The following is a 15,416-nucleotide window of genomic DNA, read 5'->3' as shown; positions in this document are numbered from 1 at the left end:
GGATAGAGCACTAGCCCTGTAGTCAGGAAGACCTGAGTTCAAATCTGGCCTCAGACACTTACTAGCTGTGTGACCCTGGGCAAGTCACTTAATCCTGATTGCCTCCCAAAAAAAGAAAAGAAAAAGAAAAAAATTATGTTAGTGTGGCGGTATAGGACAATGGATAGAGGGCTGACCTTGGAGTTGGGAAGACTTTGGTTAAGGATCGCTCTGCCCTAAACAATGCTCTAAGACAATAAGTTTCAGGTGAGTTTCCAGTATGAATTGATGAAGGAAATCTTCATACTGCATTAATACTAGATGTGAACAAATCAAATTAGAGGTAATTTTCATTCATTATCTACATTTGGGCTTCAGTTTGACCCTGTTGGTCCTTTCCCATCCTTTCTTTCCTGATGCACAGTGTTGATTGGTACCTATCCTCAAAGGAACCAGAGCCAAGTTTTCTGGCTATTCCATCCCTTTAGGGATGTGCCGGGAACAAAACACATGAATTGCAGTATGACCAGACTTCAACATTGGGCACATTGCGTTGGAGTTATGGCCCCCAAATCTAGGAGTCTATAAGTCTTGTTTTCCAGGTTGAGAAATGGAGGCCCAGAGAAGTTGTGACACCCAAAAATCACGCAGAGAATTAGAAGCAGAGCTAGGGCTATAACCCAGGGGTTCTTGACTTCTAGTTTAGGGTTCTAGACGGTGGTTCACCTTCCTTCTCTTCTAACCTCTTTGTGTGACACATTGGGCACTGAGTTGTAAGTTAAGCCAACAAGATATCTTGTTGTTACACTGCTTAGCAGAACAACTACACTGACAATTCACTTCTGTTTTCCAGAAGAGGTAACTCAATTATCAACCAATATCACAGTCAGCTTCCTCTTCACCAGTCCAGTTTCAGAGCGCCATTTTCTCCTAAGTAAAAATGCTACAAGCTTATCTCGTGCTGTCTTAATTGGTGTGATCTATTTATTTCTGCAGGATCCTGAGGATTTATTATGTAACCAAAAAGTGGGTGTATCCTGTATTTGCTAAGCTCAGTCCAGAGAGCTTAGTAGCCTTCTTCTCTGTCAGCTATGTCTTCCTGGCCTGCATCTACCTCCTTGGAAAGTACTTTAACCAGCTGATTTGGGGTAAGTGATATCTCTTTCACCTACGGAATTCCAACATCAAACATTCCTTCCTTTTGTTCTCCCCTTTTCCCATCTCCAGTTGCAACACACAGGCAAATTACAGCAATTCAATAGACCTGGAAAGACCATAGGTTTAGAGCTGGAAGAGCCTTTAGAAAGTACTAAGTCCAATACGCTCACTTCACAGACAAGAAAACTGAGAACCAGAGAGGTTAAGCCCAAAATCACATGAATAAATAGCAGAGGCAGGATCCATAGCATTTCCTCTCATTCCAAATCCAGTGTTTTTTCTTCTGTATGAGCCCAGTATATCTTAATGTACTTGTTCAGAGGTCTCAGCTCAGGACAAATTATGGTTCATGAAAACAATGGAAAGGTAAAGGAACTGGGAGCGAGATTGTGGGAGAAGAGAACTCTAGCTAATTACCAGAAGCTACAATCACAGTCCTCCTTCCTCATGCTGCAGCAATTTCCTGAGCTTCAAGTATTAAATAGCTTTGTTAAGTGAAAAGCCAAATTCTGGAAAGACAAGTGCTTTCTATCCCAGCTGACAACACAGGATCAGTGTTTTCCTGCTCAAAGTGAGACTCTCTTCTGGGCAGATTCCTCCTCACACAATATGAACATGGTCTCTTCTCTGTTAGCCTGATGGCCGCATTAGCTGCTTCAGCCACTAGAAGGGTTTGCTTATCAGGGCCAGTACTCTCACCTCTCATATCACTTGAATTTCTTTATAATCTAGAGGGAAACTATGGAGCCACAAACCCACCGGTTCCCTGCCCACACCCTACCCAGCCCTATAACTGTAGGGTTGGGTTTTTTTGTTTTTTCCTGGTTCTGGTCACCTCCATGCCTCTTCAACTGACAAGGTTCTCTAAATTCATAGATGAGCCTATTGGAGATGACAAAAGCCCTGCCCCTATTCCTTAAAAATAGAACAAATTACTCTTTTAAAACATGTAAAAGTATTTTTATTTTAAGCTATTAAACATCATAAGGAAATATAATAAGATAGTTATAATAGTCATCCAAGGGGAGCTATACCATTTTAGAGGTCTTTTCAGGGAAACTGGTTTTCCAGCTATACCTAGGTCTTGTTCTTCCTTAGTTCTTCCTTCCTTTGTCTGGGTAACCCACTAACTTGGATAGATTTTATTCTCAAAATCAGCCTAACTGCTACCTGAGCTAGAGGTCTATGTTCTTGGTTTCTACTCAATGGATTCCTACTGTTAAAAAGCCAGGTGTTTCAGCCATGCTATAAATCCACTTCTCCAGTTCTTCACTTCAAATATAGTAAGGTCTCTAATACCCTCTTTCTATGGCACTATCCAAAAGAACTTTTCTTCACTTTTGGCCTCTTAACTCCCTTGAGAGAAAAGCCAATAAAACAAAAAAGAGTGACAGATTGGATAAAAAAAGAAAAACCAAAATCCTACAATCTGTTGCTTACAAGAAGAGCATTTAAAAAGCAAAGACATACACAGAATAAAACTGAGGGGATGGACAAAAAATCATTATGCACCAAGTGAATCCCTCCAAAAAAGCAGGAGTTGTGATCATGTTATCTAACAAAGCAAACATTTAAATTTTCATATTTATTTATTTTAAATTTTCAATATTCACTTCCATAAGTTTTACATTTTCTCCCCTTCCATCCCCTCTCTCTCCCCAAGAATGCCAGTGTCAGAGAGGATACTTTCACATGTTGGGCACCCCAACCCTGATTTTGCAGCCTACCACCAATCTATTTAGTGTTGTTGTTCAGTGGTTTCAATTGTGTCCAACTCTTCATGTCCCTACTTGGGGTTTTCTTGGTGAAGATACTGGAATAGTTTGCCATTTCTTTCTCCAGCTCATTTTAGAGATAAGGAAACTGAGGCAAACAGGGTTAAGTAATTTGCCCAGGGTCACCCAGCTAGTAAGCATCTAAGGCTGGATTTAAATTCATGAAGAGGAATCTTCCTGTTTGTATCCCAGTGCTCTAACCATTACGCCATCCCAGCTGCCTCACTGATTTATACCTTCCCTTGGTTACCTTCCCCCTCCCCCAAATCTCCTCCCTGGGTCCATGCTCCCCCACTCTCCCAGGTGCCAGTTTCTCCCAGAAGTTCCAACTCCCCTTCTCCCAAAGTAGGACTTTTAAGCACCAAATTCCCTAGACCACACTGAGCCCTAGGTCCCCATCTCTCTTCATCCATAGGAGTATTCATCAACGGAACTCTCTCCCATCAAAGTTCTTCCTTCCCCATCTTCTCTTTACCTATTCTTTTCTGAGGCCTTCTTTTTCTGAGTCTCCAGGGGTCCTCTTAGCCTCATTGCAAGGCTTTGATTTGTCCCTGGTACATCAGATATTTCTCTCTATCCCCCTATTCTCATCCCTCCCTTTCATGTACCCACATGTAGTCCCTCACTTGTAGTCAAAGGGCTGCCAGGTTTCGTCCCTAAAGCTCCAGACCTGCTTTTTCACAGTTATGCCCATAGAAATTCTGCTTTTACCCTAGTCTTCTTACATGCCTTTAGAAGTTTCTTATAGGTCTTTCTGCTGTCACTCAGTTGTGGTTGCTGTCCCTGGCTGCTGCAGTTATTTATTCCTCCTACCTTTCTTTTGTTTGGAGTATTCAAGTAGCAAATAATCTCTTCAGTTCTGTTTTGGTTTTGTTTTTGTTCTAAAAAATGTTTGGATGTCTCTCTATTATCAAACTTCCATTTTTTTTCCTGTATGCTTAAATATAGATTTGCAGGATGGATCACCCTGGGCCGCTTCTTGATCTATAATGATCTTCAGAACACATTATTCCATTCCCTCCTACATTTTATGGTGGGTGAAGAATAATCTTGCTTAATTCGAATATCCTTTCCTTTCTATCTCTGGAAGAACTTGTTTCTTAATTGAATTGTTAAATTTAATCACTAGGTGTCTCAGAATTTGCTGCCTTGGGGTTTTGTTTCATTTTTCTTGAGGCAATCTGTGAATGTTTTCAATTGGCATTTTATTTTCTAATGTTCAGAAATTCTGGGCTGTTCTATCATTTCCCTGGTAAGAGTTTTTATTACCACTGTTTTCTTCTAGGAGACCTTAAATTGTCACCACACATCTTGTCTTCTAGATTATTATGTTTTACTTGTATAGTGAGCATATTTTCATTTAAAGTTATTGTTTTTGCTTTTCTTCTTCTAGATTGTCCTTCACTTCTGTGTATTTATATTTTCAATCTATTGTTGTCTCTTTTGTTTCTTTAGTGAGACTTGCCATCAAAGATTCCAATTTTCCATTCTGCCCATATTTTTGTTTTGTAAGCCATAAATTCTTCTTTCATAAATTTTCTTTGTCTTTTGAGCCACTCAGGAACAGAGTGTTGTAATTCTGTGATCCCACATTTCACAGAGGCCTCTCTGTTTCATTCATGTTGCTGTATCTTATAGTATTTATTCATAGATGCCTGAACTTATTTCTGATATCTGTTGGCCATATTTCCTTCTGTGGTTGATCTTCTCCCTGTTGATTTATGTTCCAAGTCTTGGAGTTTTCTTCTTCCTGAGATCTTTGATAATTTCAGCCTTCCTCCCCGCTCCCAGCCTCCTAATATTCACCTCTTCAGTTTTTTACTTCCTCCCCTCTGATAGTGGTTTCCTTGGGGACTGGATCTCAAAGCACCTTAGCCTGCTCTCATGCTGGGCAGGCCCTAGCTGGATGCTATGCTTTTCCCCTCAAGCTTAGTGGAGAGCTGCAAAGCTTCCCCCACACCCAGTGTCTTATCCCACTCCCACTCTTCTTTTCTAATTATCTGGAGGGGCACAGGTGGTTTAGAGAACAGCTATGCTGGTGCTCCAAGGTTGTCTGCCCTAACACCAGCAGTTTGGAGCTTAGCAATGCTGGTGCTATGGGGTTGTGGCCCCCAGCAGGCTTTTGCTCCTAAAAGGCTGTCATCTGCTCTGCTAGCTGTCTTTCTCTATCAGAGCTAACTTTTGAAGCCTAGAGTTGGGGTCTCCACTGCACTGGAAATAGGAAGGGGAGACCAGCATGTGGAGTTGGGTTTTTTAAAAGTCCTGACCATGTGTCAGGTGTTTGGATCTGCTAGTCCAGCCTTGCTGCCTGTACATGGGAGGTGGGAGAGGGTTAGTGAGTGATCTCAGGGTCAGTGAGTGTCAGTTCATGGTTTTTGTTGTTGTTGTTTTAACCTTCTTTTGGGATTATGGATGACTTAGATCATAGAGATTGCTGAAGTGGTCTTATCTTTGGTGCATAATTTCTGTTTTGGAAAAGTTTGAAAAGTCATATCAGAGAAAATATTTAGTGCTCTATCTTTTTGCTCTTGTGACCCAGAAGTCCCCTAGACCAATTTTAACTGTGGGGAATTATTTGCTTTTTGTCCCTATGGGAACGTAAGATTTTGGCTTGTATTCCCCACCCAATGATTTTCTCTGGGAAAATCAGAACTTAATATTAGCTAATACTTATGGAGTGCTTTAAGATTTATTAAGTGCTTTAAAATATTCTCTCATTTATTCCTAACAATAACTTTGTGAGGTAATTTCTATCATTGTCACTTTACACATCAACAAACTGAGGCTAAAAGAGATTGAGGGGCCTTGAATCCCCTAGCTATTAAGTGTATGAGGCAGGATTGAACTCAGATCCAGTACTCTCTCCACTATATTCATTCTCTTTGACCTCTCTGCAGCCATTGACACTGTTAATCACTCTCTCCTCCTTGATATTCTCTTCTATCTATGTTTTCCTGATACCACTCTCTGCTGGCTCTCCTCCTACCTCTCTGATCCCCTCCTTCTCTGTCTCCTTTGCTGGATCTTCATCCAGATCATGCTCTCTAACCCTAGGTGTCCCTCAGGGTTCTGTTCTGGGCCCTCTTCTCCTCTCCCTCTATACTACTTCACTTGGTGACCTCATCAGCTCCCATGGATTTGATTACCATCTCTATGCTGATGATTCTCAGATCCACCTATCCTGCCCCAATCTCTCTGCCAACCTTCAAACTTGTATCTCCAACTGCCTTTCAGAGGTCTCCAACTAGATGTCCAGTAGACATCTTAAACTCAACATTTCCAAAATGGAACTCATTATTTTTCCTCCTAAACCCTTCCCTCCCTTCTTACCTTCCCTACTACTGTAAGGGGCAACACCATCCTCTGAGAGTCTCAGGCTTGCAACCTAGGACTCATCCTGGATTCTTCATTACCTCTCACCTCCTATACCCAAGCTATTGCCAAGGCCTATCGATTTCACCTTCATAACATCTTTCGACTACGCCCCCTTCTCTCCCTGACACTGCCACCACTCTGGTGCAGGCCCTCATCTCCTTATGCCTGGACTATTGCTATAACCTTCTGATGGGTCTGCCTGCCTCAAGTCTCTCCCTATTCCTATCCTCCATTCAGCCCTCTTAATTCCAGTGCTTTCCTGCTCTTAATTTTTCCTATTTACCCTCTATAAAGCTTGCTTTGCATTTAGATTTTTTGCCTGTTGCCTTTCCCATTATATTATAAGCTTCTTGCCGGCAGGGATTGTCTTTTGCCTCTTTTTGTATCCCTAGGGCTTAGCAAATAGTAGGCACTTTATGAATATGTATTGGTTGATTGTCTGCAGAAAAGGTCAAAGACCCTCAACTCCTACGTAACCACACAGATTTGCAAAATAGCAAATATAGAGTAGATTTTATTTGACTCAACAGGAAATATGACTTACAAAAGATTGGCACCAAAACTCACGAACAGACAAAACTCTGCTTCCTCTTCAATGGGCATCTGCTTTCCCCAGGGACTTATAAGAGGTTCACAGATGTGTAGTTTTCCCCTCCAGTGAACTGAGTCTTTTTTAAAAATAGATTTTAATTTATTTTGTTAAATATTTACCAATTGCATGTAAAATATTTTTACCTTTTTTTAAATTTTGAGTTCCAAATTCTCTCCCTCCCACGCCTCCCTCACCCATTGAAAGGTATACAATACAATATGGATTATACAAGTAAAGCCATGCAAAACATATTTCCCCATTAGCCATATTGCAAAAGAAGACACGCACACACACACACACACATACACACACACACACACACACACACACATAAAATAGAAAAAAGCATGCTTTAGTCTGTTCTCAGAATTCAATTCTCTCCTTGGAGATGAATAGCATTTTTCATCATGGGTGATTTGCAGTTGTCTTGGATCGTTGTCTTGATCAGAGTAGCTATGTCTATCAAAGTTGGTCACAACAGCACAATGTTGCTGTTGCTATGTACAATGTGTTCCTGGTTCTGTTCACTTTACTCAGCAACAGTTCATGTAAGTCTTTTCAGGTTTTTCTGAAACCATCCCCCTCATCATTTCTTATAGCACAATAGTATTCCATTATCGTCTAGCACAACTTGTTCCACCATTCCCCAATTAATGAGCATCCTCTCAATTTCCAATTCTTTGCCATCACAAAAAGAATTGCTATAAATATTTTTTTTTGTACAACTAGGTCCTTTTCCCTTTTCTTTGATCTCTTTGGGATACAAACCTATTGGGGGTCAAAAGGTATGAACAGGTTTATAGACCTTTGGGTGTAGTTCCAGATTGTTCTCCAGAATGGTTGACTAGTTCAAAACTCTCCCAACAATACATTAGTGCCCCAACTTTCCCATATCCCATCCAGCATTTGTCATTTTCCTTTTCTGTCATGTTACTCAATCTAATAGTTGTGGGTGGTATCTCAGAGTTATTTTGATTTACATTTCTCTAAATAATAGTGATTTAGAGAATTTTATCATGTGACTATTGATAGCTTTGATTTCATCTTCTGAAAACTGCCTGTTCATATTCTTTGACCATTTATCAACTAGAGAATGGCTCTAATTTTTAAAATTTGGCTCACTTCCCTATGTATCAGTGAACTGAGTCTTAATCTCCATGTGTGGCCTTCTTTTACCTGTTCATTTCAGTTCTGGTTATTTAGCTCAGCTTTTAAAAAAGCCTCATCCAAGTGTAGAAAGGTGTTCTGAAACTGACCATGAATTAATCATCAGGATAGAGTGCTGAACTTGAAGTCAAGAAGACTCATCTTCCCTGGGTTCAAATCCATCCTCAGACACTTAGTAATTGTGTGACCCTGGGCAAGTCCCCTAACTTTGTCTCAGTTGCTTCATGTGTAAAATGAGCTGGAGAAAGAAATGGCAAACCATTCCAGTATCTTTGCCAAGAAATCTCCAGATGGGGTCATGAAGAGTTGAACATGACAATAACAACAAATGTATTGTCAAAGAGCCAATGGGTACCAAGGACAAGGAGAGGTCACATGCCACTAAGAAGATATCCTTAATGCCAAAGCTACATGCCAAATGTGGTATTAAAAGGTCTATTTGTAGCTAAGTGTTGGAAGGGACCTTGGAAATTAGTTAATCCAATCCCCTACTTGTATAGAGAAAGAAACTGAGTCCCAGAAAGGTTAATTGACTTTCAAGGCCTCGCAGTTAGTAAGTGGAAGGACCAAGATTTATTCTCAGATCTTCTAACTCCAGACCTGGGAATCTTTTCACTGCATCATGCTGCTTTGTATAGATATTTTCAGTGCCAGAACAAAAGCTTCATCCTTGAACCTTGTCAACTTCAACGAGGTTCCTTTGGGCATACCCACTAAATAATGACTTAGAAGTGTTGTTGATGCTAGAGAGGAATAAGGTGGCTGTGAAATTTTTGTGCCTCTCTCTCTACTCTAACTTTCCGCCTTCACCTCTACCCCTCTAGTGTATACACAAATAGAATAGCACTAAGAATTCCAGAATTTGGAGTAGGAAGAGACTGCAAATGGTGATCTAGTCCAACCCGTACCTCAAAGACTTCTCCATTATAACATACCCAACAAGTAGTAACCTAGCCACGGCTTGAAGGCCTCCAATGAATGAGAATCCTCCCCCAACCAAGGTAGCCAATTCCATTTTTGAACAGATAAAATTCTCAGGAAGTTTTTCCTGATGTCAATAGTAAATTTTCAATTTCCACTCATTGCTCCTGTCTATGCCTTCTGGGGCCACACAGAACAAATCTAATCCCTTTTTCCACTGACAGTTTTGTTTAAATACCTAAAAATAGTTACTATGTCCCTGCTTCTCCAGACTAGACTTCCCCAGTTACCTCAACTGTTCATCATATGATATGATTTCAAGGTTCTTTACCACCCTGTTTGCCCTCCTGTGGATGCTTGGGCAGTTATCAATGTCCCTCTTAAATTGTGTCACCAACAAATGAGCACAATACTGCAGTTTTGTCAGACCTGGGCATAGTGCCAGGGATTATCACCTTCTTTATTCCTGGAAGCTATGGCTCTCCTAAGGCAGCCCAAGGTCACATTGACTTTTAAAAAATTGTTGTTGTCATATCCCTGGAGCTTCTACTTCACTAACATCCCCAGATCTTTTCCAGATAATCTTCTGTCTAATCATGACTCCCCCATCCTATACTTGTGAGGTTCATTTATTGAATCCAAGTGTGTTCTCTCCACTGAGTTTCATCTTCTTTGATTCATGCTAATGCTCTAGCTTCTCAATATCCTTTTGGATTCTGACTGCATCATGCAGCATGTTAGCATGGTAAGTTAGCTCTCCCTACCAACTTTGTGTCATCTACAAATTCATTAAGTGTATCTTCTATTTATTTGATAAGCCACTAGGGCTTAAGGTTTTGTGTGATAGTTGAGAGGATTCAGAGAAATCTATTCCAATGAATAGGATTCATTGCTACTTCCAATCAAAGGAAAACTAATAGTAATGCTCCTTTCCTTTTCTGAGGAATTGCAGTAATATGCTATGGGTAGTTTTTACATTAAAAAATAAAACCATGGAAAGGTTAGAGCTGAGTGAACATCTCTTTGGACTGCAAAGTGGTCATTTTTTCCCCACACTAGGGAAAGTATAAGAACTTTAGACTCATTTTGAATATAATGGAGAAAATCAGCCACATACTACCCCACATCACACCCACATGCCACCTTGTTCTATAGAAACAGAAATACAAAAATGACATCTTCCACCAAATCCACAAATATGTGTGAAAAATGTAAGGTCTCTCATATCAAAATGAGAGTGTGGGGAAGTTCAGGGTAGAAAATGTGTTTTCAAGGAGAGGACACTGAAATCCTAAAAAGATATATATGAAATTAAATTGTATTTCCAAGTTGTTTTCTTGTAAAATGTAACTGGAAGACACCACAATATAAGGCAATATCATCACTTAATTATCACTCTATCAAATGATTTGAGTCATAGAATTTCTGAATTTGAAGGACCCAAGGGGTCATGTATGCCCAATCAGACCTGACATTTCCACGTATTTCTGATAGCTTTTACCTAAGGACCTCCAATTCACTCATTACCTCTGCTGTATCCCATTCAGTTTGGGCACAGTTAATTTAAAAAAAGAAACAAACCTCTTATATCAAGACTAAATATTCCTCTTTGCAGCTTCCAAACATTGCTGCTCATTTGGCTTCTTGGGTCAAATAGAACAAATACAATTCCTCTTCTATCTGCCAGCTATTTTTGAAGGTAGCTCTCATTCTCTTCCTAAATCATTGTTCTAGGCTAAACATTCCCTGTTCCTTTAACTCTTCCTCATAAGGCAGGGCCATATGAGAACAGTTCTTTCAAAACTGAGAATTTGAGAATGAAAATTATTCCAAGAGTCAACATTCCAAATAACAATAAATTAAAAGGAAAAACAACCAACTTCACATCAAAAGCCTGATCCTAGCTACATTTTCTCAATGGTGAACTGTAGGCTTTCAGGCTCCTGGTAAAGATTCCTAGTGGCCTTCGCCACACACAGATATTAAAGCACGTAAAAGGCCAGTTGAAAATTGGCAGATGAAACAGTATAGAGAACTCTAATACAATAAAAATGATAAAAAATTTTAATAATCTATTATCCTCAACTTAATAATTGCTGGTATTAGCATAGCATTTTAAGGTTTTTAAAACAATACATCATTTGATCTTCCCAACAACTCTATGAAGTAATAAGCATCAATAGATAATAATAGGTATCAATGTAATAGGTATCAATATCTCCACTTTATAGATGAGGAAACAGAATTCGAGAGAGCAAGTAGCTTGCCCAGGATCATGCAACTAATAAGTGTCTGAGGCAGGATTTGAACCCAGGTCTTCTTCATTTCAAGCCTAGTACTGTCACCACCACATCAGGGTGAGTTTAACAATAATTATTTTTAAAACCAACATATTGTTTTCATATACAGTGAACTTAAAACTTTCACTCAGTTAAAGAAATAATTTCTCTAGTTTAGTTGTTATTGTAGTCATTATTTTCAAATTGAAAATATTTTAATTAATTTAATAATTTAAAGTCTTGGATCAAGATAGATCCTATATGTTAATTTTAAAATAGACCCAAACATGTTTTATAAATGTTTATGCGTGTTCACGAGTATATGTTTTTCTCTTGTTTTGTAGCTTCTTTCGTAAGCTCCCTGAGGGCACAGGCCTTATAACCTCCATACTTATAAGATCTTCTCTAGCAACTAGAACAATTTCATACATACAATGAGCATATACATATATTTAATGATCATGGCACATCAAAATGTTGAAATACATAAGTGATAACATAAAGAAAAGAAATCAAGAAATTATTATTTTAAAAGTTGCAATAACAGTTTGAGCTTGAAAATTGTTTGAGACTAACCAGTACAATCCAAGAGGGCATATGTGAAATAGATGCTTATCATACATAGACTCTGTGAAGTTACACAGGGGTTCTTGAGTACTCTGAATACACTCATTCTCATGAGGTCTACATAGTTAAGTCCACCCTAAGAGTGTGCAAAGAGTGGGAGCCCAGGCCATGACCCTTTAGGTTCTGGTTTTCATTTAGGCACAATCTCAGTTTCAATGGGGAAAAATGTACTCTAACCTAGAAAATATGACTTGGGTCTTATGGGTTCTTGTTGCATTTTATTCTGTGTCAAAAACCATGTTAATCTCTGGGATTACTAAAACAAGAAAACAAGAGAATCCCTACTCTCAAGAGGTTTACATTCTAATAGGGGAAGACAACAATATCCCTATTAAATTTTCATTGAATTAAACTCATTTCAATCTTTTGGTCTCTTAAAATTGTTGTTGGATCCTGGCTGTATCATCCAATATAGTATCTATCACTTTAAGTTTTGTGTCATCTTTAAATTTGATAATCATGACATTTGTGCTTTCTCCAAATCATTGATTAAAATGTCATAAGGCCAAATATAGATCACTGAGATGGATCCACTAGTGACTTTCTGATTTAATATTAACCTATTAATGACAAAGTATCTGGTTATTCATCCTGTTGTCTCGCCATTATCTCTCCATCTTATCCACAACAGTTGCATGAGAAACTTTGTCAAATACTTCACTAAATTCTCAATAGAAAATAATAGCTATAGCATTCCCTTGATCTATCAGTCTTGTGACCCTTGCCAGAAAAAAAGGAAGCAAAATGAGATTAGTCTGGCATGATGTATTCTTTTTTTAAAAAATTCATTATTTATTTATTTAATATTTTTAGTTCTCAGCATTTTCACAAGAATTTGAATTACAAATTTTCTCCCCATTTCTACCCTCCCCCCATTCCAAGATGGCATATATTTTGATTGCCCCATTCCCCAGTCAACCCTCCTTTCTGTCAAGTCACTCCCCCCATTCCCCTTTTAGCTTACTTTCTTGTATGGCAAGATAGATTTTTAAGCCCCATTGCCTGTATATCTTACTTCCTAGTAGCATGCAAAAACTTTTTTTTGAACATCTGCTTTTAAAACTTTGAGTTCCAAATTCTCTCCCCTCTTCCGTCTCCACCTACCCTCCCTAAGAAGGCAAGCAATTCAACATAGGCCACATGTGCATCATTATGCAAAACTCTTCCATATTACTCATGTTATGAAAGACTAACTATATTTTGCTCCTTCCTATCCTATCCCCCTTTATCCAATTTTCTCCCTTGACCTGTCACTTTTCAAAAATGTTTGCTTTTGATTGCCACCTCCTCCTATCTGCCCTCCCTTCTATCATCCCCCCTGTTTTATGTCCTTCCTCCTCCTTTCCTATGGGGTAAGATACCCAATTGAGGGTGTATGTTATTCCCTCCTCAGGTCAAATCAGATGAGAGCAAGATTCACTCATTCCCCCTGACCTGCCCCCTCTTCCCTTCCTATAGAACTGCTTTTTCTTCCACTTTTATGTGAGATAATTTACCCTATTCTATCTCTCCCTTTCTCCCTCTCTCAATATATTCCTCTCTCATCCTTTACTTTGATTTTTTTTAGATATCATCCCTTCATATTCAACTTACCCTGTGCCCTCTGTCTATATATATATATATATATATATATATATATATGTTCCCTTCAGCTACCCTAATACTGAGAAAGGTCTCATGAATTATATACATCATCTTACCATGTAGGAATGTAAACAAAACAGTTCAACTTTAGTAAGTCCCTTATGATTTCTCTTTCTTCTTTTCATGCTTCTCTTGATTCTTGTGTTTGAAAGTCATGTTTTCTATTCAGCTCTGGTCTTTTCACTGAGAAAGCTTGAAAGTCCTCTATTTTATTGAAAATCTATATTTTGCCTTGGAGCATGATACTCAGTTTTGCTGGGTAGGTGATTCTTGGTTTTAATCCTAGCTCCATTGACCTCTGGAATATCATATTCCAAGCCCTTCGATCCCTTAATGTAGAAGCTGCTGGACTTTGTGTTATTCTGATTGTGTTTCCACAATACTCAAATTGTTTCTTTCTGGCTGCTTGCAGTGGCATGATGTCTTCTTGATCAAACCATCCTGGTTGTGGGTAATCACCACTTCCTTTTCTGAATGTTCACTAATATCCTTTTAATAATATGTTCCATAATTTTGCCAGGAATCAGTCAAATTCACTGGCCATCATTTACAAGTACCACACCTCCCTTTTTTGGAAAAAAAAAAAATCTTCGGTTCTCTAAGAGCTTCCTAATTTCCATTGAAAAAATGCACTGCCATGAAAAGTAATGGGTTCCCCCTTTCTTGGGGCCTTTAAGGAAAAGCTACATGATAATTTGTCAGCTATGTTGTACAATAAAGGTTATCTTTTTTCAGGTATGAATTAGACAAGGTGGCCTCAGAGGCTCCTTCAAGTTCTAAAATTCAGCGATTCCATGATTCTATGATTACATGATTATTTTTTAAAAATTTCAGTTGAGTTCTCTATATATTCACATTGATCTCTTTGTATAATGCCCACCTTTTCTTCCCATAAGAACGTTTTTCTCTCTGTCTTCAGAATTTCACTCTTGAGTGCTTTGTTTTTCTCCTTCACTGACCTCCCCCTGTTGGACTTCAGGCCGTAGGATATTACCTATCTTTCTTCTGAACCATTTGAAATCTCTTCTCACAAATTCTAGGCTACATTTCAGGCTAGACCTGGCTTTCTAGATCTTTACCATCAGAGATTCCAGGATGAAATAATCATTTACTATGAAGGCCCCATCCTTTCTACCTCAATAACTAATTCCTCCTTAATGTTTTGGGAGAGGTGGGATCTTGTAATAGCCATGAAATCACATTACCTAGTCAGTTACTTATTCCATCCAGCCCTATCTTTTTTTCCACTTTCATAGAAGTAAACTCCTATTACTTTCCCCTCGCACTGGGGCCAGAGGACCTGGCTTCAAATTCTACTTCTGGTGCTTACTATTTCTGTGACCTTGGAAAAGTCACTCAAACCTCTTTGGCCTTTGGTTTCCTCATCTATAAATAAAGGGGTTGGACCAGATGGCGACCAGCGTACCTTCCAGATCTGACTCTATGATACTCTGGACCAGGGTTGGGGAACCTGTGTGGCCTTGAGGCCACATGTGGCCCTCTAGGCCCTCAAGTGCAGCACTTTGACTGAATTAAGTCAGATTTCCATCAAAGGGCCACACTTGAGGACCTAGAGTGCCACATGTGGCCTCAAGGCCACAGGTTCCCCACCCCTGCTGTGGACCAAACAGGCATGATGTGAATCTCAGCATCACATGAGAGAGCCATAACTTTATGTCTTTCATGTTATATTCTCCCCTCATTCCTTAAGCCAATTGATCAGTTTTCATAGTGGAATGTGATCAAAAGTTCCAGCTCCCAAACTGGACGCAAACTGACAGATATGATTTAGCTTCTTAAAGAGCTGACAGAATGAAATGGAAGATCATGTGAATCAGAGTCTGAAACAAATAAAAATCATGCATTTTAATTCTCTAGCAGAGTTCCCTGGGAGAGCAA

At 39.1% G+C, this 15,416-nt stretch overlaps 1 protein-coding gene across 1 annotated transcript in view; it reads left to right on the top strand.

Moving 5' to 3' along the window:
• Positions 1-11,628, top strand: part of LOC118835453 (androgen dependent TFPI regulating protein) — a 107,302-nt gene extending 95,674 nt beyond the window's left edge. Inside the window, exons 5-6 of the mRNA XM_036742640.1 lie at positions 976-1,127; positions 11,591-11,628. Of these exons, the coding sequence (XP_036598535.1) occupies positions 976-1,127; positions 11,591-11,628 (190 nt within the window). The remainder of the gene's footprint in view (positions 1-975; positions 1,128-11,590) is intronic.
• Positions 11,629-15,416: the final 3,788 nt, after the last annotated feature.

This window comes from Trichosurus vulpecula, chromosome 1 (genome assembly GCF_011100635.1).
Source record: "Trichosurus vulpecula isolate mTriVul1 chromosome 1, mTriVul1.pri, whole genome shotgun sequence".
NCBI classification, from domain to species: Eukaryota; Metazoa; Chordata; class Mammalia; order Diprotodontia; family Phalangeridae; genus Trichosurus; species Trichosurus vulpecula.
Note: the sequence above shows the minus strand (reverse complement) of the source record. Positions and strands in the feature narration are given on the sequence as shown.